Source organism: Amphiprion ocellaris, chromosome 13, assembly GCF_022539595.1.
Source record: "Amphiprion ocellaris isolate individual 3 ecotype Okinawa chromosome 13, ASM2253959v1, whole genome shotgun sequence".
In the NCBI taxonomy this organism is placed as follows: Eukaryota; Metazoa; Chordata; class Actinopteri; family Pomacentridae; genus Amphiprion; species Amphiprion ocellaris.
Window position 1 is genome coordinate 14,085,353 of NC_072778.1, and position 27,140 is coordinate 14,112,492.

A 27,140-nucleotide genomic window follows, 5' to 3' on the forward strand; every position below is an offset into this window, starting at 1 on the left:
GCGCCACCTGCTTTCTTTTGACCACTCACCATTTTTTCAGCGCTCCTCGCGTTCAAACAACTATTGCTCATTGCTGGTTAATTAAATAAGAAATCAAAACTTAGACGGCGGATAGTGTCACTTGTCAAGAGGTTAGGAAAGGTCGCACCGTTTGTATTTGAATGTGGCCTTTTCCCCAAACGGATATCGTCTTCTTCTAATTTCCTGGTGTCGCATTCATTTCTCTCCCCAAAATGGCGAACGTTGCTGCTGCCGCCGCCGCCGCTGCAGCCGCCGCTGCTGCCGCGAGTAGAGATCCAGCCGTTGATCGGTCGCTACGATCAGTGTTCGGTAAGTTGATTGCGGTTACTTGCTCGGATAGACTCTCCTTCTTCTATTAGGTTCATAATAAATGGATAAACCAAAGGCTAATGAATGAAAACTTGCTAACATACGTATCCGGCTAGAGGTGCTGTTAGCGAGGCAACGAGGGAACAAAACTTAACGCTAACCCTCCCCCAAAAACAGTAAACAAACTATGAATTAAATATATTTTTATATTGGTGTTGTGTTAACGTTAGCTGTTCATGTCTAATAATTATTTCAGTGGGAAACATTCCATACGAAGCCACAGAAGAACAGCTGAAAGACATCTTTTCTGAAGTCGGACTTGTTGTCAGCTTCAGGTAAGTACTTTTGCTCTTTGTGCTTCATCAGCAGATTCCTGCTATTAACAACTATTGTGTTTTAGAAGTCCAACATTCTCAGATTGAATTAACACTCAAGTATGTACACAATTCTGTAATCTCACGTTTTAGAATAAAATCATAGTTTTTATACAAGAGCACCTTTTAGTCGACTTTCAGTATTTGCATATTGACATGATCAGGTGTGCCTCCTCGTTCCCAGGTTAGTATATGACAGGGAGACTGGAAAGCCAAAAGGATATGGTTTCTGTGAATATCAAGACCAGGAAACGGCCCTCAGTGCCATGCGGAACCTGAATGGGAGAGAGTTCAGTGGTCGGGCTCTCCGTGTTGACAATGCAGCCAGTGAGAAAAACAAGGAAGAGCTCAAAAGTAAGCCTTTATTTTCTCTTTGCATTATCTGTAGATTGCTGTAGTGGATTTGACTGAGATGTTTGGGCATCAGTTATGATTTATTTTTGTCTTGCACAGGTTTGGGAACAGGCGCCCCCATTATCGAGTCTCCCTACGGAGATACTGTCCAACCAGAAGAGGCCCCAGAGTCCATCAGCAGAGCCGTGGCCAGTCTGCCACCAGAGCAGATGTTTGAACTTATGAAACAGATGAAGGTAGGTTGGTTTATTGCCTCTGTTTGTTTTTTTTTTAGTAGTAACTATTTAGCTCTGCCCTGCATGGGATGTAGGCTTTGTTTTTCCTCTTAGGCATTTAAAATGAATTTCAGCATATCCAGAGAAAAATTAGCTACATCCACTAGCTGCAGCTTTTTCTACAGTAGAAGAAGTGCACACACACCAAAACCATCTGCTGGATGGATAGTTAAAGTTCCTGGTCAGTTCCTGGTCATTAGCATTGTGAGTCCATCTCTGGAATGTTGCATGCATGGTGTTCACACAATATTTTGCTGAATTTCTTCTCGTTATACTCTTTGTATTACTGTGTAGTCTTCCCAAGTAGAGCAGATGATGCAGTGTCTTGTTTTCACAAATTGGTGCATTTTAGCATTTTGATGAGTTTGCTTCTGGCATTACTTTCAAGACAGCCAAATGCTAAAAAATACTAGATTTGACTAAAGAGAAAAACACATTATAACTGAAGAGAAAACTAACAGAATTTAAATCTTCATATTTAGCCCAGACAATTTAGCCCAGACTGTATGATGCTGCTCACTCTTTTAAGTCTCCAGGAAAGATGGCAAAAATGGTTTCTCTCAGTCAGAATCACCTCCAGCCTGACAACTGTATGCAGATGCTTCCTTTCCTTTCATTAAGAGGCTCTGCTATACAGCCCGTCTCTCTCAGCCCTGCCAGAGAAGCCTTATCTGTGCACAGCTGGCAGTCTGCTTCATTAAGCTCAAAGAAACACCACACTGCAGACATTTTTCCCCCAACTGGGGAAGTGTTTTGTTGCACCAAGGCTCGTGTCGGTAGGACAGCTCCATATGCTGATCAGAGTGAAAGTGTTTGTGTTCCGATAGTACAGATATTGTTGCACATCTTTGTCAAATGGTTTTTGCTGATGTCACAACTTTGTTTGGTTACGGACATGTGTGTCTGAATCATAAGTGGGTGGCAAAAGCTAAGGAATAGAAAAAGCCGACAAAGCTGTTTTGTTTTTGTTTTTAATGAGGAAATCTTATCTATGAGGGATGAATGCAAGAAATGGATTTCCCCCCACCTCAATTGATTTGTTTTCTTGAAGTTTACAAGATCAGATTTCGATCTTATGTTTAGTGATAATTTGATTTCTCTTTCCAGCTGTGTGTGCAAAACAGTCCCCAGGAGGCAAGGAACATGCTGCTGCAGAACCCTCAGCTGGCCTATGCTCTGTTACAGGCCCAAGTGGTCATGCGGATTGTCGACCCTGAGATCGCCTTGGTGAGAATGAAAAAAATCAATTGTTAAAAGAGCTTTGATTTATTTGAAGCACAAAAAAGAATAACTAGTTCTTAAATGCCATTTGTCAGTAAACATGGATGCTATCCTGAGCATCCGAAACCAAAACAGATTTTTAAGATGTTTTTCTGTTTACTTCCTGTACAGAAAATGCTCCATCGCCAAACTCCAGTCCAGCCTCTGGTTTCAAGCGGACAGGGTGCAGGAGCACCACCAGCCAATCCTCCTGCTGCACAACCCAGTGTACCAGTGTCTCAGCCACAACCTGTGGTAAGCAGAACCCGTTTACTCTTTAAAGAAGAGTTCCAGTTCATTTCAATCTGCTGCATTTCCTAATAGTCGGCTGGTCATGCCCACTTTGCACTCCCCACCTTCGCTACAGTGATTCAGATAAATGAGGGGTCACAAATAACAGCGTAGATCTGGGCAACTAGCATGAGCTCCCTGTAGCTTTCCAATAAATTTGATTTTTACATGGATAATCTGACTAACAGTATTCAGAAATTAGCTTCCTGAAAGTCATTTTGCTAGCTGGCCAGGCACAGGTGTAAATTTCGTTACCAAGTACAACTAACAGTAAACGGTAACTACTCTAACTCAAGCCAACATGCAAACGACATACAAAAGTAGGAAAATCTTGAAGTATTTTTTGCCCCAATGTGATCCACGTCATTTTATATGTAATATCTGGTAACACCAGATATATTTTCCCAGATAATACACACATGCAGATTGTAGATCAGATGCGGTGCCTGGTTGTACCACCAGGTGGAGCCCCCTACTGGTAAATACTGTAGTGAACCAAGGAAATGGGCTCTTCATGGTGGCAGGCAGAGACCATAGTAGGAGCTAGTAAAGGGGCACCATGATAAAGTCTTTTATGAGGCTTAATGAACCCCAGGCAGTGCACATGTGTTGTCACATTGTTTTCAAATTTGATAGCTGGATTTATACCACCTATTAGTCGCGTATTGATTTATAGTTACCTTGCCTTCACCTTTAGTCAGCTGAAATAGGCTCTAGCCCCAATGCGACCCTATGTGTTTACCCCTGTGTAAACTAAGAAAAGTACTCAGATTGGCAACACATGTGACAGCAGATGTAAACATAGGATCAGACTTAGGTTCTTGCCAATTCTCATAAGTTAAAAGATGATTGGCTCACATCTTTATAGAAAGGCATTACCTGTTCTTTTGCATTCAGTCTCCCAACTTGAGCAAAAGCTCTATGTTTGAGGAAGAAGTGTTTTGTGTATTTTGGTGCTACGTGAGAAAAAGTTAAAACTATTCGGTGATCAATCACGTTTGATTCCTCCAGCTTTGGGAGTAGTACTGTGGTTCATAATGTGAATATGTAAGGTCATCTCCTTTCAAAATACTCATTACATACATGAAATTGTGCCTGATAGAGGTCCTTGATGCTTGTTATTCATCACTTTTCTCCTTATGCAGTGTCAGTTCATAAGAACTGCACAGTGTGTATCTTGTCATCTCATTCTTGTTATCCAAAATGCAGATACTACCACTACAACATACACAAACAAAAAATATTTGCAGGTGGTGCCGAGGTAGCTCAACTGGTTGAGTGGGTGACCCATAAACAGGGGGCTATAGTCCTCGATGCAGCGGCCTGGGTTTGATTCCAGCTCATGGTCCATTACTGCAGTTCCCTCCCCTCCATTCTTCTCCCAACTTTCCTGTCTGCCTCTGTACCTATCTGTCTAATAAAGCCAAAAAATAACCTGATAAAAAAAGAAGTATCCACAGTTTTACTATGTTTTCTGTCCGTTACACTGGAAAATAAAAATTTAATATTCATGTTGCAAAAATTTTGGGGAAGCGAATGCTTGATATAGGCCATTTTGTGTGACTCCCCAAGTCTGTACAACAGAGGTGGAAAGTATAAAGTTAGCATCATGCAAAGAGTCACAATTTTTTTGGGAAATAGCCCAGGCTGAAATGAACCATAATTATACATTTAGTAATTGTCACATTAAATGTCTCTTCAACATAACTAACCTGTTCTTGGCCTAAAACAAGGAAGCAACATCATCGCTTTGATGTGCAAATACATATTTGTTATTGTGTCAGAGCAAGGCTACTGTTTGAAGTCTGACAAAAAGGAAATTTTGACCCATGAATCTGCCAAAACCAGCTGGAGATCTAACTGAATCAAGAACCATGTGCTTAAACTCATCCAATATGCAGACATTAGTTGAAGTGAATATAAAACGGAGCAAATATTTGGACAGAACTGTAGTGGGATCATATCTTTAAATAAGTTCACACTCATTGTGAGGGAATGAAAGGGATTATTTTTAATTATGTAGACTCTCTTAATTTTGCATGGTCATGATTTTAATTAATGCAATCTCTGAAATCAATAAAACATGAAAATGCACCGTTTATTCTTGCATAACACGTCAGTTTTGTCCACTCAGGAGTCTAGTTTAGAAGTTACAAGGTGTTTCTCATGGTAAAGGTTTTCATTTATAATACTCATCTTTGTTTTGTCACATGTTCAGCCTGGAATGCATGTCAATGGAGCACCACAGATGATGCAGCCCCCAGCTATGGGTGTTGTCCCTGGACCAATGCCTGGACCAGGACCTGGACCAGGACCAGCTGGACCTCCAGGTAATAGTCAAACCATATCCATGCTTGAAACAGCAAAGTAACTGGTTGTAGTAGTACCATCCTGGGATTTCCAAATGTTAATTATCTAGGGTAATTATGATGATGAAGTCCCTCAACTTTCCAGAGCTTTTTCACACTTTTGAATCCTCTCAGACATAACAAACAACCAAAACAAGTGCTTCCTTTCAGCAGCCATATCTCTGTTATCTCTGCAATCCTTCAGGCTAATGTGGTTGCTTTTGAATGTCTGATATCTGCTCAGTGGTTTCCTCATAGTTGTTACACAGTAGCTGTCTCTGGTTTGTTATTATTTGTTGTAATTTAAGGTTGTTTAAGCAAGCTGCAAAAGCAAAGCTTAAAGTTGATTAAGTTTAAACCCAAGACATTTTCTTAAAGTCATGAAACATTCTGTGGTCTAAAAATAATGTGGAATTTACATTATTCAAAAATATACTGAGCAGTAATTTATATGCTGTAAAGACCCTGAACTAAACAAGAATTTTCCACCTGCTTTTTTTTAATGTTTAAAATTATTAACCCACAATAAACTATAATGCCTTGATTGTGGATTAACATGCGGTTTTTGCACATAGTGTTTTTACAGTGCAGTGTTTCTAATGCATTTAACTTTTTAAAGCTTCTTAACAAAATAAATTTGGTCATTCCATAACATTTGATGTCTTTTACATGGATTCATAAACTATTCAAATATTATTTACCTGTCTTTAGTGACTGTGTCCTGTGGCCAAAATTTCATTTCTAAGTCTTTATCCTCAGATGATGATGCCTGCATAATCTTGAATCCCTACTTTATTGTGTTTTAGATTCAATTTTAAATGAATACAATTGACAATCTTTCACTAGCTCTTAACCCTTGATGACAAGCTTTTAAAAAGTTTTACACATTTATTTAAAATCAATAGATGCGATCAGATGCTTTGCTGTCGAACTCCATCGGGTTCATTTAATTTAACAAGTCTTGAGAACCTGAGAGGTGTTCACCTGTAACAAACTGAACTTTTGGGATGTAGTTTAGAAAGACACACCTGTGTATATTGAATCCCACAGTTCACACATCATGTCAGGACAGAAAGAAAGCCAAGGAACTCTCTGGAGATGTGTGATATTTTGGCACATGTCATAGCCCATTGGGACCACTAGGTGTCACCAGAGTCTCATCATTAGTGAAGGTACTTCTTAAGCAACGGTAATCTTGACAAAGGTCTATGCATTGCAGAAATACATTTATCCCTATATATTTGATATTATAATATTTTAATGTTCCTGTAAAATATTTATTACTGCTTAGTTTCTAGACGTTTTCTCTTCTCACGTCTTTTCATCTTGTGTGCATTAGATGATTTCATTAGTGTGCTCAAATGCTGCTTTGCTCTCCTTAGTCTTAGTCTCTCCTGTTCTTTTTCACTTTTAATGCTGGCTCAGGAAACCTTCAGCATTCTCCCACAGGATCGTCTGGTCAAGCTGCTATCGAGCGACCTCAAGGTATCACTGTACTCCCTCAGTTCTCCAGTCAGGTCATAGCACTGTGAAGGGAGTGGTGCTCTACATGCACAGCAAATCCTAGACTTAGTGTTAGCTTTTCACAGTTTGTTTCAGTGCATGCCCGCTAATAGTAAATATGACTTTTCCATTATACAATCAGCCCTTAGATAATTTATTAGGCCTGTTTATATAAACATTGTGATCTGAGAACATGTTTTAATTACAGCAGGAAGAGCAGCATCATGAGAGTGGTGACACTGCATGTGAAAAGATACAGAAATAGTCTAGAAGCTGCATTTTGCATGATTACTTTTCTAGTGTTATAGCCAAGGTATTTTTAAAATGCATTTTACAGTGAGTACTGTGAGTATTGTATTGTTTTGTTCACATTACCTCCAGTTCAACATGAAGTAAAGGAAACAGTACGAGCATACAGTACATTAAAGAACAATATGTATAAAAAAGAAACTAAGAAGTGAATTAATGCAGAATACGTTTATTTAAATAATTTGAGCAAAAGCCAAACAAAGAAAATAGTAGAAAACAATAGCACTGCTGTTCAGTAAGTAGAGGGGAGCAATTGAGTGAAGAAAAATGCAAAATTTGAATATTCTAAATGTTGCAGAAATGGTGCGTTTTGTTTTTGTGGAAGGCCAATGCATAAATGCAGTTGAAGTCAGTTTGTGCAGCGTGTGCAGATGTTCTGCCTTCATCTCGCTTATTTTTGGACTGCATTGTACAGCTCAATGGCTATCGCTACAAAAGGGCACTTAAGATGCTCAATGGTTCACTTTCAGGTGCTATGAGGGAGCTTTTAAAAGGTTCCACGGGCCTCATCAGCTCAGCACACCAGGTCGTCTGGTCTGTTTGGGACACTGATTGCCTTAAATGACCTGCAGTACATGTGCAGATGTGGCGGGTGTGATTGCAGGTTGTGTCGTCTGGATTAACAGGATGCTGGAAAACCATTTGATGCAGACAGGTGATCTCTGTGTGGTGTAATGTAGACGTAAAACTATAAACCACAAACTCTTAAACTTAAAATCAGTTGTATGAGAACCTTACAGAACAGTAATATTTTCTATGCTAACAGTTTGGACTAGTTTTGTCCTTGTGCCGTTTTTCTCAAACTCTCTGTAAAGACCCATCTGTGGTTTTTAACAGAAGACAAATAACTTATAAGCCTCCCGTCACTATTGAATTACATTGATTTGGGGATTACTTTGCAGAGTCTGTTTGTTGGTTTGGCAGAGTTGGGTAGAGACATAAGCTCTCTTTAGTCCAGACTGATGGACCACAAGATATCTTCTCTCGTTCAAAACATGCCATATCTTAGATTTTGAGGCCAAGTGTTGTTAACATTAGGGTGAAGTTTTCGGCCCAAAAGGTCTTCTCATTTCCATTTTCTGTGTTGATGTTCTGTTTATTGCCATGATGCTGTTGCCATGGCACTGTGGGCAAATTTGGGTCAGTGAGCTGGTGGAATGTAGCTTTTCCTCCACACCTGTAACCAAATTTGAACTAGGTCCTTTTTGTTTAGCAGCTAAATGGGACAGGATATGCTGTATACAGATTTAAAAATGTTAACATTCACACATTGCAGATTTTCACAGGACTCCCACTCCTCCTCTGATGCAATAGAAATGCACATGAAGGCTTTCAGTTCAAACATGGGATGTTTATTAGTGGTAAAGACAATTGATTGCCAGAATAAAGAGGAAACAGAGGAAATCTGACATGTAATCGTTAACAGCAGTCATTAGCTGCAGCTGTGTGAAGTTCATCTATGCAGCATGTATCATTCTCACTAATGCCAGGTTCAGGCTCCAGCAGTTTTAGGCAGCATTAGCCCGTTTCACCCTCCTGACAATCGAAGGAGAAATTTAGTCTTGAGCTCTTGGCAGTATGAGAGATTTATAGATTCATTCCTAAACCTCCTTAAACTGTTTGCAGACTCACCTCGATAACATCAAACTTTGTGCTTGAAGCTTCATGGATATAGGCTCAGTAGTTTTGTGTTGAAAAGTCGCAGATTGGATCTTAACCGGAAGTTTCCGCTGGGTAACTTGTAGTCGTAATTAGCTGCGTTTTGATCCTCTCTGTTGTCTCAAAACAGAAATCGAAAAATTTGCAAAAGAGAACAGCTTTATTGGGAATTTGGCTCTATTAAAAAGCAGCATATGTGAGCACAGAGAGCAGGAGAGAAGCGAACAGATGTAAACAGAAGCTCAAGTTAAGACACAGCTGGCGACACAAATCCCATCCAGCCCTAGTTTACTGTTTTCAAATTGGCCGTACAGTTCACACCTTCTCTGAATGTCACTCAGTGTTAAAATTTTCACAGAGATCTGACTTTTGAGCTTACAGTGAAAGCTAATGGTAGTGATAACCATGTACTGCACGCACACATTTGATGTGATTGCTTTCAAAAATGGAGCTTCAATTCCTCAGATGTTCAGAGTTCATTAAGACTCCTGTGTTCACTCTTGCACCTAAACAATGGAACGTTAGTGTGTTTTACTCATGGCTGAGACACTTTAGAGTTAGCAGAAGAAGCTCTAGAAATTAAACAAACCTGGTGGAGTCACTTCAGAAGGATTATGAGAATGTTGCAATTGATTCTTCATTTCCTACTTTACAAATGAGCAAAATTCTAACTGGCTTCTAAAGCTCGGATGGTATCTAGTAGAGGCAGAGGGGCTAGAAGAATGGCACTTGTAAGCATCTTCACATTCTCACAGCTTTTTATGTTACACCTCCAAGTTTTTCAAACATACCAAACAAAATGAAAATGGATTTTCACCATATGGCACCTTTTAAAGCTGTTAAAATATCACTTCCAGTTCTCACTGAAGAATAGACAACCCATGTCGACTGCATCTCTCCAGCCACTTTCTCATCCAGACTCATTTAACCTTTTGCTTTTGTGTTCTTCTTTTTCTTACCGCAAGTTATTATTAACAAGACAACTGTTGGATCACATTCTCCCTTTTGTTTACATCTGTTTCCCAGTGAGATCATGTGAGGTGCCGCATTTCTCAGATTGCTCCCTCTGGCAGAATAATTTATTAGCTTCCCGTAGTGTGTGCGCCGTACCAGTGTTTTCGAATCTCGCAACGTGTTCATGACTGAGAGTAGAAAGACAAACATTGATGAAGTTTCTTCATGTGCGTTGTTAAAAAATCTGTTAGGATTTTAAATCTCATGTAGTGTGAGCCCAGCGTGATGTAAGAACAGGCTACTTAGCCTTTTGTTTCCTAGAAAGCAAAGAGCCAGACTAAGATGTGAAATGCTGCGTTTGATTTCAAGAAGCACATTACTGTTAAAAAAGAATATAAAATCAAGCTTCGATGTCCTCTTGCTTGTTTTTCTCACCAACAGTGGTCAAAAATCTGCCCAAGTTCTTCTTATTTTTCCATGATAGTATTATGACAACAAAGTAACAGAAGCCCAGGACTTCTTTTATGCATTAGATTATTTTATTTACTGTTAATATAACTGAATGCAGTTAGAAAGAACTTTTCCTTTTAATGTATAGTCATGAATTGCATTTGCACTACATAAATCTTAAACAAACACCACTGTACATGACAAACGGTGCATTCTAGCTGTCATCTAATTGGAATATAATGTGAAGCAGGCAGTGGCCAAGTGTAGAAAGGCTGTATGGAAATGTTACATGATGGAAACATTTAGAGGAATCATTTCATAGCTCACACTCAAGTCCAGTCACTGTCAGGGAAAGATAAAAGCCCGTTGTCGTGCCCTACTGTCTACTGAGGATAGTATCGCTGTTGGTTGCCGTTTTCATGCTATTAGACATGCTTTTAACATAATTGAACACTGAGACATCCGTTGCTCTTGATCTTCTCTCTGCATGCCTCCTGTCTGTGATGTCTCATGGCCAAATCACATCAGACTCACAAGACACAAGTAGGAGAGTATTATCATGTCAGGTTTTCTGTATCTGTGGCAACAGATTTGTTTTATGTGTTTTGGACCTTTAATCTTCTTAGGAATATTGATGGGAGATATCAATTTTCCCATTTTCTCCTGCCTTTATGCATCCCTCCTCACACCCTGATGTCTGCCTGTGTGTTGTGACGTTGGGCTGTGGCCATTTTGCTGTGGTCTCTCCGTCTTTTATCCGTCCCAAACAACCCTGGGTGTTTCCTGAAATATCTATGCTGTGCAAACACACCTTTTTATAGACGTGTGTAGTCTCTCCTTCCAGCCCATTCAGAGTTGCAGCTTGTTCTTAATGGATTAGGCATTAAATATTTCCCTACAAGTGAACAGAAGTGTCTCTTTTGAGTGTAGGCATGTGGTTGAATATGTGATTTTCTTTTCTCAGGACCAGGCGGTATCCCCCCCAGAGGCCTGCTGGGAGACGGTCCCAACGATCCCAGAGGAGGAACTCTGCTGTCTGTCACCGGAGAGGTCATAGATCCCAAGTAAGAAGGCATCACTTGACTTAATAACAGAGCAGGTGTGGCTTTTAGGAGTGTCAGTTCAAGCCATTCATGTTGTAATCCTTAAGATGTTGCTCCTGGATCATTTTGCCAAACCAGTTGTTACAACATGTGAGGTGCAATACCACAGATCCCAGAACTTGTTGAGCAGATACTAGTGTTTGAAATACAACAACTAGTGTGTCGGTTTGTAGAGCAAACATGGTTGTAAACAACAGTTGCAATTACATCTCCGACTTCATGTCGCACACACAAGAGGTGGTTTCCACTGTGGACACAATAGAGGAGTTGCCGAGAAGTTAGACGTGTGCAGTTGTGCGACTGCAGCTTCATTTTTCATCCCTCCCTTGAATATAATTGTAACTGACCAGCTGGTGTTTTGTTTTGTACATGTAGTTTTCATGAATGAGTGGAGAATGCTTTTAATTCCCCTGCAAGCCCCACCCAGTTTGAACTGTTGAACAATTGATGTGCGTGAAACAACAGGAAACGCTCCATTTGCATCAGCAGTGACCGAATACAGGTCTGGTATAGTGTTAGCAGTGTGGCAAAGGTTTGTATCGATTATAGACAGTAACAATGGCTTCATGCTGAATCATAATGACTTGCTGCTGAATGGCGGACCTTGCCACTAACAAGGGAAACTACAATAAAGAGGACAAATCGCTGAATGGTAATGTAAAAGTACATCAGTCAACCACAACATTAAAATCACCAACATAATATTATCAGACTATGCCCCCCTTGTGTTGCCAAAACCACTCTGAACCGTTGCAGCATGGACATGGGAGTGTCCTGTGGTGTCTGGCTCCGGCATTGGCAGCTTATCCTTTAAGTCCTGCGGTTTGCTGGGTGAGGCCTCGTAGATCAGTTTTGTTCCGGCGAATCCCACAGATGCTTGATGAGACTGAGGTCTGGGGAGTTTAGAAGCGGGGTCAGTGCCTTGAGCTCTTGGTTGTGTTCCTTGATCCATTTCTGAGCAGTTTTTGTGGCGTGGCGGGACGATATTCTCCTGCTAGCGTTGGAGCACTGTTACTATGGAGGTCTACAACAATGTTTAGGTGGATGGTACTTGTCAAAGGAATGTCCAAATGAATGCCCGGACCAAGGTTTCCCAAAAGAACATTTTATTTTTTAAAATAAATTTTATTCACTTCCCCTGTCAGTGGTTTTAATGCTGTGGCTGATTGGTCTATATTCAGTATAAGATCAACCACCCGAAATCTGTAATTGCTACTTTGTCAGTTTTATTTCCAAAAGATTATTTTTGCTTTTATTTTGCATGTGTTTAGCCGGAGCTACATGGGAGCTCCACCACCACACCAAGCTCCACCTGTACACATGTCCCAGATGGCAAGCGGACCCCCTCCGGATATGAGAGGGCCTGCAATGGACATGAGAGGCCCACCCATGGGTGAACCACGAAACATGATGGGTGACCCCAGAGGGCCCCCGATGATGGAGCAACGGGGACCGCCTATTGAAACCAGAGGTAGCCGCTCCAATAATGATTCATTGTTTGAGAACCTCAGGCTTAAAGTCATCTGACTGTGAGCACGTAGTCAACGTTTTTACACAAGTTCCTTTTCACCTTTAATCTCAGTTGGCAGTCAAATCCAGCAGCAAAAAAATCAAACAAAAGTGCTCTGTCCTTGCAGGTTTTTATGAGAAGACATGTTTAATCTGGCAATCCTTTTTTTCTTTTGCTGCTATGGTTACATCTGAATAAAAGCAAGTCTAGTTCCTTATGTTTGATAACGTCACTGTCCTGTACAATGCAATGGTCCACTGCCTTTCCTTCTCACAGTGTGCACTACAGTGATTGGCTCAGTATTCAGCGAGGTGTGAATTTTGTTTCCTTCTGCAGGCCGTGACCCGAGGGCGATGGACACCCGTGGACCAGTGGCGGGTCAGAGGGTTCCCATAGCAGCAGGAATGCCAGGCCCTGTCCCGCATAGCATGGGCCCAAACGCCCCTCCACCTGCAAGACCGGTAACAGCTACATCTCATATTAGTCAACTGTGTCCATTCTTTCTATTTAATTTTTTTCTAGCCACTCATTTAGTCTTTTCTGCGTGCTTAAACTGTAAAAAAAAACCCTGAAGAAATCTGTAATTTTTATTTAATTTGGTGAGGAAATATGTAACTTAAGGGACAAAAATTTGACAGCAATCAGTGTCATCTGCTCAAATGTACCTTTAAAAACAGTGAGAACTTATTATTTTTGGTCCTGCAGGGTCCTGGTATTTCTGGTGTTCCCCCTTCAGGAGGAGGCTTCAGTCCAGGGCAGAGTCAGGTCTCCACACAGGATCAGGAGAAGGTGGGTGTCTCTTAACCTCTCACTTATTAGAAGTCAACCAAAACAAAAGCATGGAGAAGATTTTGAAGTTTGGAAAGTGTAAGTTCAATGAAATTAACAAAATAAAATGCAAATTGGATAAAGAAATCTCATTTATGTTGTTTTATAAAGAAGAAAATTAAAAATGGGTGGTAAGTCTTTGTGTCCGCCTTTCACTTTATTATTCTATTTCATAACCCTTTCAAAAAAAACAACTAAGAATTGAGAAAGAAAACAAAATGGTCTTTGGAGGAAGCAGAACTTTTTTCCTTTAATAGACTATCCACTACAGTATATGGAGATGCCACTACCCAGTTACTCATTTCTTTCGAGCAACTTTTTTTAAATTTTTGTGTCATTTAAAAAAAAAAAAATTACCATTGACCTTTTTTTTTTTTTTAAGAGGTAGATGAACACAACAATTACATGGTTTCAGGTGTTGTGCTCCTTGATTCAGGAGGTGAAACCACAAGGATGGCAACCACAATAATAATTAAATATTTCATGGCTAGACATACACATCATAAAACACATAAAATCCTTTATCAGTAACCAGAAATTCTCATTCACTGACTGCAAATTGTGACTGAAACAACAGTTGATGACCTTTTAACACAATAACAGCTTTTATGAGGCAGTATTCAGATACCTGAAATACTACCAGTAGAGATTTTTTTGTCTAAATGGTATTTTTCCGTCCGTCTTCAGGCCGCCCTGATCATGCAGGTGCTACAGCTGACCCCAGAACAGATCGCCATGTTACCCCCGGAGCAGCGGCAGAGCATCCTCATTCTCAAAGAGCAGATTCAGAAGACTGCCAGCGGTGCCCCTTGATACTCTGACAAAAATCTAAACAAGGGCAGAGGTGAAGTGTCTTCTTCCTCATTGAAAAATTGCCAGATTGTGGAAACATATTGTCATGGAGCAACTTTATTTCTGACACATGAATGTACTTTCCTGTCCTTTTGTTTTTCCATGTGATTACATCAGGACTTGCAGTCTGCCCCTCCCTGACTGAGCTGCCAGCTGCTTGGACAAGTCTGAAGACGTGTCATCTTAGTTCAGAATATTGTATAGTTTTCTTTAAATCATATTGTGTTTTGTATGAAAGCCTAAGGTTGGTGCAAGTGGATTCAAAACAAAGTGAAACTTTTGATAGGCTGATGTGAAGGCAAAGCAAGAATGTCATGAGGTTTCATGTTTTTCCCCCAAACCAACTGCTGTCACGTCGTAGCTCTGGAAACCGGTTTTGTCAATAAAACAAGAATACCTTGATTGCGTTTGTTTATTTTACGAGAGTTCCGAGTTGTACATGAGGAACGCCTTTTAAAAACAGTGAGTACAAAAAAAGTTCTTTCCTGTAACTTCAGAGGATTATTAACCACAGGTAACAGGAGTCTTCCTCCTGATTTCTTATCATTTGATGAGGAAATAACCGGTCAGTCTTTACGACCTATTGTTGGTTTGCCAGAAACCTGTTTCCTTAAGCCATAAATCTTTAGGTGTCCAATTTAAAATATTATAGAGCTCAATAGTTGTTCTTTTACCTTCTAACACATTACCATGCATTTAAACACAACATGTTATGTACAGTATATACACTTTATTCAATCATAAGTACATTCTGATTATTAGGACAGCTAAAATATGCTACATTAGAGCTAAAACAACTAGTCAACAAAATGAATCGGATAAAAATATGATTTGTCAAGATTGCTAAATATGGGTTTTAGATAATTGGCTGGATAAGAAGAGATGTTTGAAGACATTCATTTGGTCAATGCTCACTAATTCTGGACATTTCTGATAGTGGAAATAATTGATTGTAGCCAAAGGTTGTACCTTCAAAGAAGAGCATCCCATTGCATACTGTTCTAATTGAAGGTGCAACTGAGGTCCATGTGTCTTTGTAACGCTAAAGTTCTTTTCTATAATCCTGTTCGGTAACTAGCATGGCTTCATTTGGAATGTAACCTAAAATAAAACAGTGATTACATAATCAGTATAGCTTACACAACCAAAATGATTCCGTGTTCATCACGGTAAAAGGCTAGAATTGCAAAAGAGTGAGCCAGTCCCTGAGTAGTGCTGATACAACAACATGCCATGCCTCCTTAGTAGGAGCCGTATAGATTAATGTGCCAAAACACACCTGTCCTGCCTGGCAGCATTGTCACCATCAATTAACCTCAGATAGTTCGTGGTGAAAGAAATCCCCCACTAATTGTTGTCCTTCACAAATCCGACGTGCTGAGGCTCCGTTTGCTCAGAAGTTCTCCTTGTTGAAGTAAAACTTGGTCTTTCGAGGATCCACGTCCGAGTATTTGGCACATTTCTTCTCCAAGACCTTTCCTAGAGCCTCGGGGCCACACAGGAAAGTTCCCACCACAGACCTGAGAACAGCAAAAACAAAAGAGTTTGATTACAGAAGTTAAAATGTGTAAAGTGAGTCTCAAGCTGTGGTAAGTGAAAATTGAACAAATACTGAACCGCATCACAGTTGAGACACTAAATTTTCAGCTACTTGATACTCCTCGTCCACTAAACCTGAACTTCGCACTATTACATTCAGTTTACAGCTATAAAACTGGCTAATTTCCAATGTAGGTTTCAGATTAACATTTTACAAACACAAACCACGTTGAAGATCTAACTAATAACACACAAACACACACAGCAGAATCACTTTTTTTTTTCCACACTGTTGTAAAGTAGATACCCATCATCCATAATGACAGTGAAAACATCTTTTTTTTTTCTAGGAATGTGTGTAAATTGATTAAACCAAACGTGGAAAAAACAGTGATCAGAATAAATGTAAAAAATTGTAAAAGTCGATTTGCATAAAAAGCAGGTTGTACTGTCAGATTTAAAAAAAAAAAAAACAAACAAAAAAAAAACCCCAAGGCAATAAGCAGATTTTATAAAGTGAATAACATATCATACTTTAAAAGTTTAACACATGGCTAGTAACTTTTGATCAAATACGTGCAGTAAGTAAAAATAATACGCAACATATCAGTGTTTTCCCCTTTTTGTGCCACAGGACTGCTTGTAACTTTACATTTTGAATGCCAGACTTTTACTTATAAAACATTTTCATAATTTTGCATTAGATTCAGGAAAGGATCTTAACATATTCTCCCCCCATACTTCTGAGAAATGCTCATGAACACGAACTATAGCATATGTTGGCATTTTCTAAAATGAGGATTTTGTCTTACGTAGGGTTTTCTTTGCGGACTTGTTCGAACTCCTTGTCCCAGACTGGTCGGCCGTAGTGAGTTTTCTGTTTGAGCCCCGTGACCACATCCGTGTCCTCATCGAAGCGAACCTTCACGTGATCAACCTGCGGAGACGCAACACAGCTGAGTTCAACAAGAGATGACTTCAATGTTTATCTGGACTTTGAGCGTGTGATTCACACACATACATGGCTTTGATCCCATCCGGTCAGGTAGAGTTTATAGGTGAGGAAATCCACCATGCCTCTTTCCTCCATCTCCCTCTCCAACACCTGCAGCAGGTCGGCGAACCATTCGAAGGCGTGGGTTTCCCGACAGAGCCAATAAAAGTAAATCTGAAACCAGGAAGCAGATGCAGACATGTTAAACAATGGTCCTCTTACAAAAGAGCTGGCCATGCTGCCGATGACTCGTCCTCTTACATGGCGTATTGTTAAAAACACACAGTCGTCTTTATTTAAAAGACAATAGCAGGTCTTGTCTCTCATCAATCAAGTGCAGTCGTGAGTCAAGGCCGTGATACAGATCTACAGGTTTAAATGACAGAAACACACCGATTGCGTATGTTTGAGTTCTCACCTTCCTGGTGCGCAGTTTGGGATTGGAGTTTTTGAATTTGTACCAGATGGACTTGAGGATGGAGGCGAAGGGGGTGACACCGATACCGGCACCGACCAGCATGCTGACCTCATAGTCGAACACGTCCTCGCTGGCTGTGCCGAAAGGTCCATCCACACCCATTCTGAGGCAGAACAAGAAATGAATTCAGTTCTCAGGGCAAATGAACTGAAGGTGACAGCCAAAACATGAAAACCTTTTTAAATAAGAAACTTGCAGACAGTTAATGTGTGAAAATAGATATAGACACACTACATTCATAATATGATCATCTCCAGTGGTGTACCTCAAGGCTCCAGCTTAGGCCTGTTATATTTTAATTATGCTTGTTTTAACGATAAGCAGCTCTACTTGAGACAAGCAACACCTGTTAAGACAGATTTTCTCCAACTGAATGACAGCATGACAAAAGGTTCTTATCTGAAATTTTAATTTTTACTACTCCTACAGCTAACCCTCCTAGTACAGTCAACTTGACTGTCCATTTGTTTCTTTTTAGACCGTTTTCTTCTGAAGTTTATTTATGTGGAGCTTCGGAAATCTTTCTTGGATACTTCCTAGGTTTTCTGTTAGTTGCTGTTGCCTCCTCTGTCACATCTTCAGCTCTGGCAAATTAAAGTCAATGTCACCGCAGACATCGCACGTGATCCCAATTTACAAGGTGCTGATGGGCTCAACCTGCAGTCTGCGATGCAACAGATGTTCATTTAATGTCCCACAGTCCAGCTTTAAATCATTGTGCACTTGCCACGAATATGGGTGCCATTTGACTTAAAATTTGACAAAAGAAAAATCTTAGTCCAAAAGCAAAAAAAAAAAAAAAAAAAAAAAAAAAAAACACAGTGAAACCAACCTAGATTATTTTATCATTTCACATCGTTACCGCTGCAACTCTTTTTTTGGGAGTCAGACTTGATGTCATATTGGGTACAGCAAATAGATACAGATTTATATATACTGTAAATTCATTCCCACATGAATCAAAGCCAATGAGCCTTACGACACTCATAAGCGTTCATGCAAATTAGCAGTTCCATACAAACAAGACCATCTGCAGCGCAATCTCAGTTTAAAGAAAACCCCCCAAAAAACAAAACAACCTGCAATCTGTATTCAGCTTTTCTTGTTTTATGCATATTTATGGACAACGATGATTTGACCTAAAGCTCTCCCACCTGTCTGATCTTAAGTTCAGTCCATTCCTGACATTAGAAGACAAAAGCCTAAGAAAGTCTTTTAGCATTCATTTTTAACATGGACAAGTATGTACCATGGACTAGTGCCACATAGAGTTAGTGACTGCACTATACTACTTACAGTCTGAGATAAATTTTAGTGCATTTTTTGAGATGGTACACAAATTTCAGCAAGCAACTGATATTCTGAAGATTGTGTGACATGATCAATGGCTCCTCTATTGAGACTTCTTTCTCAACCAGCTGTCTCAGTTTTATAGACGAGAATCGCTTCTATCACAGCCGAAAACATTCAAGATTTCCAACACAGGTTTTGAATACATTTAACATTTTCCAAGAGAATTTGTCATGTTTTCATCCCCCTCTTTACAAAGTGATGAAAACTGCATATGTGCAGAGACCTTCAGTCAGCAGCTTGATTTAGACACTAACACTTCTGGTTAAAAAAAATCCCTCAAAAGTTAGGGAAATTAAAGTTTATTAAAAAAAAAAAAAAAAAAGGCGAGTGGAAGTTGATCCTTCTACTGATGTTTAGGGCACACACATGCAAATTAATTTTGAACTTCAGAATGTAAGAGTAATGTTTTGTGACTGCATTTCAGATTCTGTTTCACTGAAAACACAGATATGGCTCAAGTGTACTTTTTAAAATAAGCACAGAGTTAAAGTCGTAAAAGGACTGATAGGTAAATATGCTGAAGGACATATGTTTAATTTTTGTGGTTTTTGTTTAGCAATTGTACACTGTAGGTGGCATCTATTATGCTATTTAAATATGTGTATAACGCAGTGGTATAATAAATGTAGAAAAATGTCATTTTATGCTTTTATTGGATTTATTTAAATGAAAATGACCTTTCAGCAGAAATGTTATAAAAAGGAAGACACACTTAAGGAATTCTGAATAGAAATCTATAAGAGACTTCCAGATTTCCAGTCCCTGTACCCAGAAAAAAAACCTTCTTGTCTTGTTCCAACAGCCCAACAGGGAAATATCCAGCCAATTGTGTTGTTAAACTGTTAGGAATACCATGTGAGGAAAACACATAATGAAATCTTACTTTTCAGTAAATCAAGTAACTTCTTAAGCTGGTTTCATCACATTCAAGTGCCGATTCTACACATGCAAGCCACGGTGACTGGTGAAATTACAGTTATGGCTCTTTTTCTATTCATTTAAATAGGAACCTGGTCTTGCAAACCTGAAATGATTGCCTGGGGGTGGTAATAAGACAGCTGGTGAGGGGCAAGACTTCCCTTGAAGGACTTTGCTTTCTAGTAGTGTAAGCTTGTAGGATGTGTTTTGGAATTTGTCTGACATTTTGGGAGAAAACAGGTTTAGGTTTTACCCAGAAAAAGTGGAAGCAGGCAAAAATACAAAAACAACTAACATCCAAATCACTGCATAAAATACAATACTTAACACAACATATTCTATTAAAAAAACAAACAAACAAAAAACTGCCCAACAAAGAACAAACCGACATCAAAATCAAATTAATGAGAAATGAAAACAGTTGATTGCCTTCATGTCAACAACAGAGTTGGCCTCAAAACGCACCGAATCAGATTATTTCAAAGCATTACTCACTTGGGTCCCTGTGCCCCCTCTGGTAATTTCTGCATGATGTCAATGAGTTTGTTGGTCCAGTCTCCGGCCGAGCGGATGTGGACGCTGAAGAAGTCCTCCTCGGGGGCAGAGGTCATGGTGAACGGGTGCCACTCCAGCTGGGAGATGGCCGGGCAGTTGAGGAAGACGTACTGACCCACCTCCATTTTGAAACCGCTCTTCACCATCTGCAGCTCCAGCACTTTGGACGGTCGCATCACGATCTGAAAACGAAGCACACGAGTTGAGATGATGCACAAAACAACTGAAGACGCAGCCGATCAATGATGAATCAGTCGAATATACCTTTCTGTATTTGACTATTTGCAGGTAACGAATGAAACGAAGCACACGCTCACAGATGTACAGAACCATTGGACCGATCACCCACATCCAGGTCTGAGAAAAACAAGTAGAAATGTGATTAAATTGACATTTATTAGAGAGGCTTTTATCGTGGTAGCCGTTGTAGCTATTAAGTTAACTGAAGCAATACAAGACAAACCTGTGGGAACCCTCCTTCAAACTGAGGGATGGGACATTCAGGAATCTTTCCCCAGTCGTCAATGCGGTCCTTACAAAGGGTAAAGTTATGAGGTGGATCCGTCTTCGTTTGACGCCGCACGATGCGCCTGCAGGTTAGAAACACAAGTCAAACCTGTTTTCAGAAACTATGATGAAGTTCCGGCGTGAGAAAAGAAGAGTCGAGATGTGCCCAGTACCCGGCTCCGTGAAAGACGAGACCGGCGAAGAAGATGATGAAGAGGTGATGCGTGTACCAGAAGACCTCAAAGTAGCTTCGTCTGATCACCTCCATGGACGAGGTGATGATGAGGATGAGCGACAGAGTGATGATGATGCCGGTGAGGCCAGCGATGGTGGTGAACACAAAGTAGGTGGGAATCTGCTGCGGATCCTGAGGCACAAGAAGGAACATGTGAGACTTCTTTCACAACAACAAGACCAGCCAAGCATGAAAGAGATTTAAGCTGTGTTTACATTGACTCGGCCTTGTTTTGTCTGTTTGGGCCTCTAGATATTGTGAGAATCAAGGTACACCCAAACAGCTGGACGCTTAGCTTTCTACCACTTCAGTCCAAAGTGAGATCCCTCAACAACTATTTGACGGATCTCCAGAAAACGATAGCGACGTTGTTGACTTTCTTTCTGTATTGCCACCAGCAGGTAAAAATGTTTTAGTGAAGGCTCTCCACATCTGCTTGATTGATAGGCACAAAATTTTACACAAATAAAAAGGTTTCCAGACTGCGTATCCAAGTAACTTTGCTGGCGGCACACCATCAAGCTGACGTTAATGATTTTGAGCGAGAGATCTAAAACAGCAATCAGATGTAACGCCAAAATAATGCTGTACAAACAGTTCATGCCCACTTAGGAATAATTTTGTCTTATTAATGACTTTATTTATGGTTTCAACACTTAGTTCCTATGTCTGGAATTTCAACAATTAGCCAAACTGCGACCCTGTTTACTGCCAATTTTAAACAGCCATTTCTGTTCATCCATAACAATTTCAATTGTCTGTCAATATTTTAGGCCAACTATTTTAACTTTTTAAAACCATATTTTTACAGTTTTGACCATTAGTCCACATTTTCAGCTAATAATTCTTTTTTTCAGCATTTTAAACTGTTTATCCATTCAATTAGTTAACAATTTCAACTGTTAGCCATAGTATTAGCCAGCAGTTTGAACTTTTTAAATCTATACTTCTAGGGGCGGATCTACTGGGGTGGCATAGGGTGGCAACTGCCACCCCTAGAAGATGCCTTGCCACCCCGGCTGCCACCCCAGTTCTGAAAGATCTAATTCAAAAATATGTATATGAAAGGTTGTGGCCGGCCGTAAAGAGCGAAAGTCCAGAAAGGACGAATAACGAGTGACACTCCGATGTCCGAGTGCTTTCGAATGCACCATGTAGACGTCACGTCCTGTACAGTCTATGCTGCTACAGATACGAGGCGACACGCCCCCCCGAGGGAGCTGCTCTTAGACCTCACTCATGTGGATGACAGCTGGACTTCGGTGTGACAGTAAGACACTAGTTAGACTGGGTTAGACTACATGCTAATATAACTGTTCACAATGTATTAAATGCTAATAGTGTCTAAATTCACATAAAGTGTTTGCTTGCGAGACGAGCCACGGTTTCCAGTGAGCCTGGGCCTTGCTAATTTTTACTTATGTAGCTAGCTAATGTTAGAGAATAGCCATAGAAGGATGGTGGGGGATCGTCTGTGGAAGTTTTTCCTTTCTTTTTTTTTTTTGATAATTACAACCTGTGGTTCTGACAACAGACTGTAAGTCAAAAGAAATCACACATTCACTCAGACTTTACATGACATTAAAGTGTAACCAAACCCCCAGTCACACCAGGTTATCATGCACTGTTTGAAAACTACATCCTGCTTGTTTAATGCTGTTTTTGTTTTTTTGTTTGTTTGTTTTGGGGTTTTTTTGTTTTTAATAATTTTGGTGTCAAGGTCATAAAACCAACATTGATGTGTTTCATCATAGTACAGTCATATCATTTAGTTTACAGCTGAAAAAACGTTTACATGTTAAGTATCGCTTTAAAGGTTTAAATTGTACACATCAGATTGTATCATAGTTAATAATGAAATTTATCAAAGGAAAAAACATAGTTCAGTCAGTGTGATTCTTGTAGGATACAGTAAAGAATGAAGAGGAAGGGAACCACCAGCAGCTTTTCCCAGCCTAAAAGAAGAGAGGAGGAAGAGCATCCCAGAGAGGAGATGGAGGAGGAAGAGTTCAGAGAGAGAGAAAGAAATGAAGGAATGCAGAGCTCAGACAGAGAAAGGTAAATCAGAGACTATCTCTGGTCCAGCTGGTCCACATGCTATGAATATTAATATAATATATCTGAGTAAGAGGTACACCTGTCACAATAATTACCTTTTTGGACAAATTATTATCTGATGTAGTTAGTCTTTTAATTTTAAGATGATAAGTAGATCCTTAATTCTTAAGATTATCCAAATATTGGAATTATAGAATTATTGTAAGAAATGTCTCAAATAAAGAGCATCAAAAAATAAAACCGCAAATCTAAGACAAGAAATAAAATTATCTGGACTCTGACTCTGTTCTAGATGAATTAATAATGTAATCATTGTGGCAGGCTGAACATAAGCTAGATCACACAAATGCAGATTTCCCAAAACAGTACATAAGAGAGACATTGTCTAGTCTTAATCTAATTTGTTGCTAAATTTAAGAAACATTCTTAACATATCTAGCATTTGGTTTCTTCAAAGTGTATAAGGTTGACTTTATTTCAGTTTAAATCTTTTCCCCTTTCTGCCAGACATATCAAATCACATATTGTGATTGGTAGCTAATAAGAACAACTCATGTTTAGGATTGGCTGACAAATATAAATGATATTTACTTATTTAACATACTTATTTCAGCAGTGCTGGTTGGTTTCATCCAAATCTGTCATTCCATTTTTGAGTAGTGTTGCTAACAGACACAAACCAATAGCCAATCATCACATGACTCTGCCAAGGCTCTGCCTCCTTGGCAGTGTGTGTGTATATGTGCGTGTGTGTATGTATGTGTGTGTATATATATATATATATATATATATATATATTCAGTAACAAATGTAGCCGGTCCTCTGTTAAACCTTGAAAATGTCTAAAATATTACAGCTTGGTGTCCCACTCTAAACATTATTTATTACGTTTTACACACGCATTCATCCTGACCATCGACTCTAACACTGCAACTGAATTTTCCACGCACGTTTGAGGATTTGTTTCATTTTATTTTACATTTTTGCTGTAATTTGTGGATGACTTACGAGGCTGGTTATGCGGATTGGGTTCAGGTAGGTTGTGTTTTCCGTGTCCGCCAGGTTAGACAGAGCAGTGCTGAGTTTATCATAAACGCCTTGTCTGCTGTTGTTGTACCACTCCACGTTCAGCAGGTGGGCGATCATATGAACAGCTGTCAGAACACACAGGGGAGACATGTTACTGCTGCTGCAATTTAGTTCATGTTTATTTCTGCCTCCCTTTAGAAAGAAACATATTTTAACAAAAAAAACATTCAATTAAATCTTCATTTTTGTGTAGATTGACATTTGCATGTAATTTTATGTGTTTTTAGCAAGTCAGCCAAAGAGTAAAGTAATCTACTCTACAAAATCGCTCTTCTACTATAACATTCAAATTCAATGCAAAAATCTGTTGGTTTTGGAATTTGTGTAATCACTACAGTGCAAAGGACTTGATTTTTTTCTTATCTCTGAGGAGAAGTTCTGTTTGACTCAGACTCCTCTTACCTAATTATTATGACCTCATGAGTTTACCACCATGTGACGCACCATAAAAATGGACTGAAATCTGTTTCTGCGTCAGCTTTGAGTAAATTTCCTGATAACTGAGACACCTGCGGCTTATCTTGCAGGTCAAACATGTTTGTACAGCTTGGAAGATGGTAAACAAAACATGAAAACCGTGCAACGCTGAAGCACACGTTTTTTAAAAATCCTGATCCGTTTTTCTGAATTGTTTGTTGCTTTTCTTACTCAGGACAACCATTACTCAAATTTACAACTACAGCAGTGGTAAAATAAGATGCATTCAAATTAACTTAACAATGCTGTTTTTAACTAAAGCAATCGTGAATTTCCATCTTTACACCGTGAATATTGTCATGGTCTGCTGAATGTCTTTACTGCTGAACCATCTTTTGAAACTCATTCAGAAGAAAGATAAGACAACGAGACATGCATGCATCAGTTCACCTGTCATCAGTGCAATCGTGTACGCCACCAGTTTGTGGAAACTCAAATTTTTGTCTAGTTGTTTCCTCATTGTTCTGCTGCAACACTGGAAAGACAAAGAAAAGGAAAGAAATGAAACGTGAAGCATGGCCGACCCATCTTTCCACAGCAGAAAGCAAGCCAACTTGTGTCTATTAATAGAGCCGGATGTTGGCGGAGGTAAAATGAAAAATATGATCAGTTCAGTTTCTGCTCAGATTGTGCAGTCGAGTGTGCACAGTAACACTCAAAGACTTATTCTAGTTAGCACAAAATCCTTGGTGAATATTTTAAAATGTGGCTTCACAAGTGCATCAAATTTTAATTTTTAAGCTAAGCAGAAAACCTAAGCTTGATAGCAATAAAATTCAATTTAAAATGTATATAAATATCACAAGATGAAACTAGCTTGGTGTGAACACATCAGAGATGTTTCTTGGATGTACAGAAGTCAAACTAGTTGTCAGCATGGGAATATGTGACCTTTGAGAGATAATGACAGCATGTTCTGAGCAAGCCTCGCCCTGCTGTGAAATGTAAACACTTTCATCTTACCACGAAGGAGCCTCGGATCAGAGACAGTAGGTTCCTGCACACTGGGAGGAGGATCAGCATGCAGTTAAAGTTGAGGACGGCAGCTGGAGCTCTGGCCCAGGCCAGTGCAGACTGAAATAAAAATTACAGATGCATTCATATGAGTCCGAATTAAGAAAAGAAAAAAAATGGAAGGAAGGCTAAGGTAAATATTAGTTTACTTAAGGACAATTTTAAGGTACTTGTATTTATGCATTTCCATTTAAAGCTGCCTCTACTACATTTATCTGAAGGCTACAGATTTTAGTTATTGTACAGATTAGGATTATACAAAAAATTAAACATTTATACAGATTAAGGCAGTTGTTTCCAACTTTTTCAGCTTCTCGTAATTAACAACAAAAAAAAAAAAGTTAGGGCCTGTTAGTAGCAGAACTATCAAACAATTTTCACCTTTAAAGTTTGCACTGTAGTTTTATTAAAACAACAACTTAAAGCCCACAGATGTAACATTTTGTCATTATTTCACAAAAGGCTGAGATTAAAGAACTTAAAAAAGTTTTAAGATCTGAAATTTAGGGAGCAGAATAGTGTTTTTTTCTGCTCTCCTGCTCACATTAATCATCCACATCCCTCGGACTTATCTTGAGACCCTTTGAAGGAGCCCTGACATGGAGGTTAAAAAGTTTAGTAGCTTCAACTAATCAGCTACACAATACAATTATATTCATATAATGTCACAACTAGGTCAGTGATAGCTCTTTTAACTGTTGGAGATGTACAACAATGCGATATGTGAATGGAAGAAAGCAGCAATGGAGTAGTTATTCAGCTTAAAAAACAAAAAACAAACAAAAAAAAAAAAAAACAGGGCTATAATGGTGCTTCCTCCAGCACTAAATAAAACCAAAGAAGCAATAACTTGGCATCTTTTCTGACTCGAGGTGTTTAAAAGTCTCTGTACTCACCCCTAAAAGATGACGCGTGTAGAAAAACTGATCTCCCAGGTCGTAGAAGAAGTAATACCAGACAAAAAGAAAGATGTTGATGGCCATCCAGACCACCTGCCAACACAGTCAGGATCACGTTTCCACCATTAATCATGCAGTTTAATTCCAAGTGCTATTTTTACGTCGACAACGCAAGAGTTTGGACACAGACACGCGGTATTTTACGCACAGAAGCCGTGCGTAAAATCTCTTCCGGCCACAAAAATGCAAGGCGCGGCGTGAAAAACGTGACCACTTTAGTGTGAATATGAAGAACTCACCAGCATGAAGGACGTAAAGCCATTGTTGATAATGCAGTTCCCCATTTCGAACGCTTTATCTCGCCTCGCAGCAGTAGCTTCCCTACATCTTCAACCCACCTGCGCTTCGTCTTCTTATACCTGCTGCCCGGACTCCTCCCTCCTCCCGTGCAGGTGTAATGATGATGACACACGAGGAAGCCAAACTTGCAGCCGCTGAAATTGCGTTATTCGGGATAGGCTTTCGTCCTGGAGCTGAATGACCGCATTCCTACCGGCAGGAATGCGGTCATTACGCAATCAGTACAATTAAGTTTGACTGTGCTTGTGGGTGGAATGAGTGTGC

The 27,140-nt window shown here is 39.6% G+C and overlaps 2 protein-coding genes across 3 annotated transcripts; one reads left to right on the forward strand and one right to left on the reverse strand.

Annotated features, from left to right (window-relative positions):
• The first annotated feature begins 118 nt into the window (after nt 1-118).
• On the forward strand, nt 119-14,802 carry cstf2 (cleavage stimulation factor, 3' pre-RNA, subunit 2). 2 transcript variants are annotated; one of them, XM_023278320.3, is made up of 14 exons: nt 119-330; nt 587-665; nt 889-1,058; nt 1,158-1,294; nt 2,441-2,560; nt 2,726-2,848; nt 5,103-5,214; nt 6,658-6,717; nt 11,072-11,171; nt 12,482-12,681; nt 13,057-13,181; nt 13,426-13,509; nt 14,236-14,392; nt 14,518-14,802. In XM_023278320.3, exons 1-13 carry the CDS (start codon nt 234-236, stop codon nt 14,359-14,361), a joined length of 1,533 nt encoding a protein of 510 aa, XP_023134088.1. In that variant the 5' UTR covers nt 119-233; the 3' UTR covers nt 14,362-14,392; nt 14,518-14,802. The 2 variants fall into 2 exon arrangements, with proteins under 2 accessions (XP_023134088.1, XP_023134089.1); XM_023278321.3 differs by lacking the exon at nt 6,658-6,717 and having other exon boundaries at nt 126-330.
• On the reverse strand, nt 14,797-26,974 carry nox1 (NADPH oxidase 1). Its single transcript, XM_023278319.3, has 13 exons — nt 26,816-26,974; nt 26,514-26,609; nt 25,567-25,677; nt 24,994-25,078; nt 24,046-24,191; nt 20,918-21,111; nt 20,701-20,827; nt 20,502-20,594; nt 20,178-20,419; nt 17,352-17,514; nt 16,961-17,107; nt 16,752-16,876; nt 14,797-15,920 (listed from the first exon to the last, which is right to left on the reverse strand). The coding sequence occupies exons 1-13, from the start codon at nt 26,858-26,860 to the stop codon at nt 15,794-15,796; spliced, it is 1,701 nt and encodes a 566-aa protein (XP_023134087.1). The 5' UTR covers nt 26,861-26,974; the 3' UTR covers nt 14,797-15,793.
• Nucleotides 26,975-27,140: the final 166 nt, after the last annotated feature.

Excerpts from the sequence above, each read along its gene's own strand:
- cstf2 (XM_023278320.3), top strand. The coding sequence starts at position 234 with ATGGCGAACGTTGCTGCTGCCGCCGCCGCCGCTGCAGCCGCCGCTGCT. Across the intron at positions 331-586 it reads GTCGCTACGATCAGTGTTCG|TGGGAAACATTCCATACGAA; the intron begins GTAAGTTGATTG and ends TAATTATTTCAG. Across the intron at positions 1,295-2,440 it reads AACTTATGAAACAGATGAAG|CTGTGTGTGCAAAACAGTCC; the intron begins GTAGGTTGGTTT and ends TTCTCTTTCCAG.
- nox1 (XM_023278319.3), bottom strand. The coding sequence starts at position 26,860 with ATGGGGAACTGCATTATCAACAATGGCTTTACGTCCTTCATGCTG. Across the intron at positions 20,420-20,501 it reads AAATAGTCAAATACAGAAAG|ATCGTGATGCGACCGTCCAA; the intron begins GTATATTCGACT and ends CTTCGTTTTCAG. Across the intron at positions 17,108-17,351 it reads CCAAACTGCGCACCAGGAAG|ATTTACTTTTATTGGCTCTG; the intron begins GTGAGAACTCAA and ends TCCTGGTTTCAG.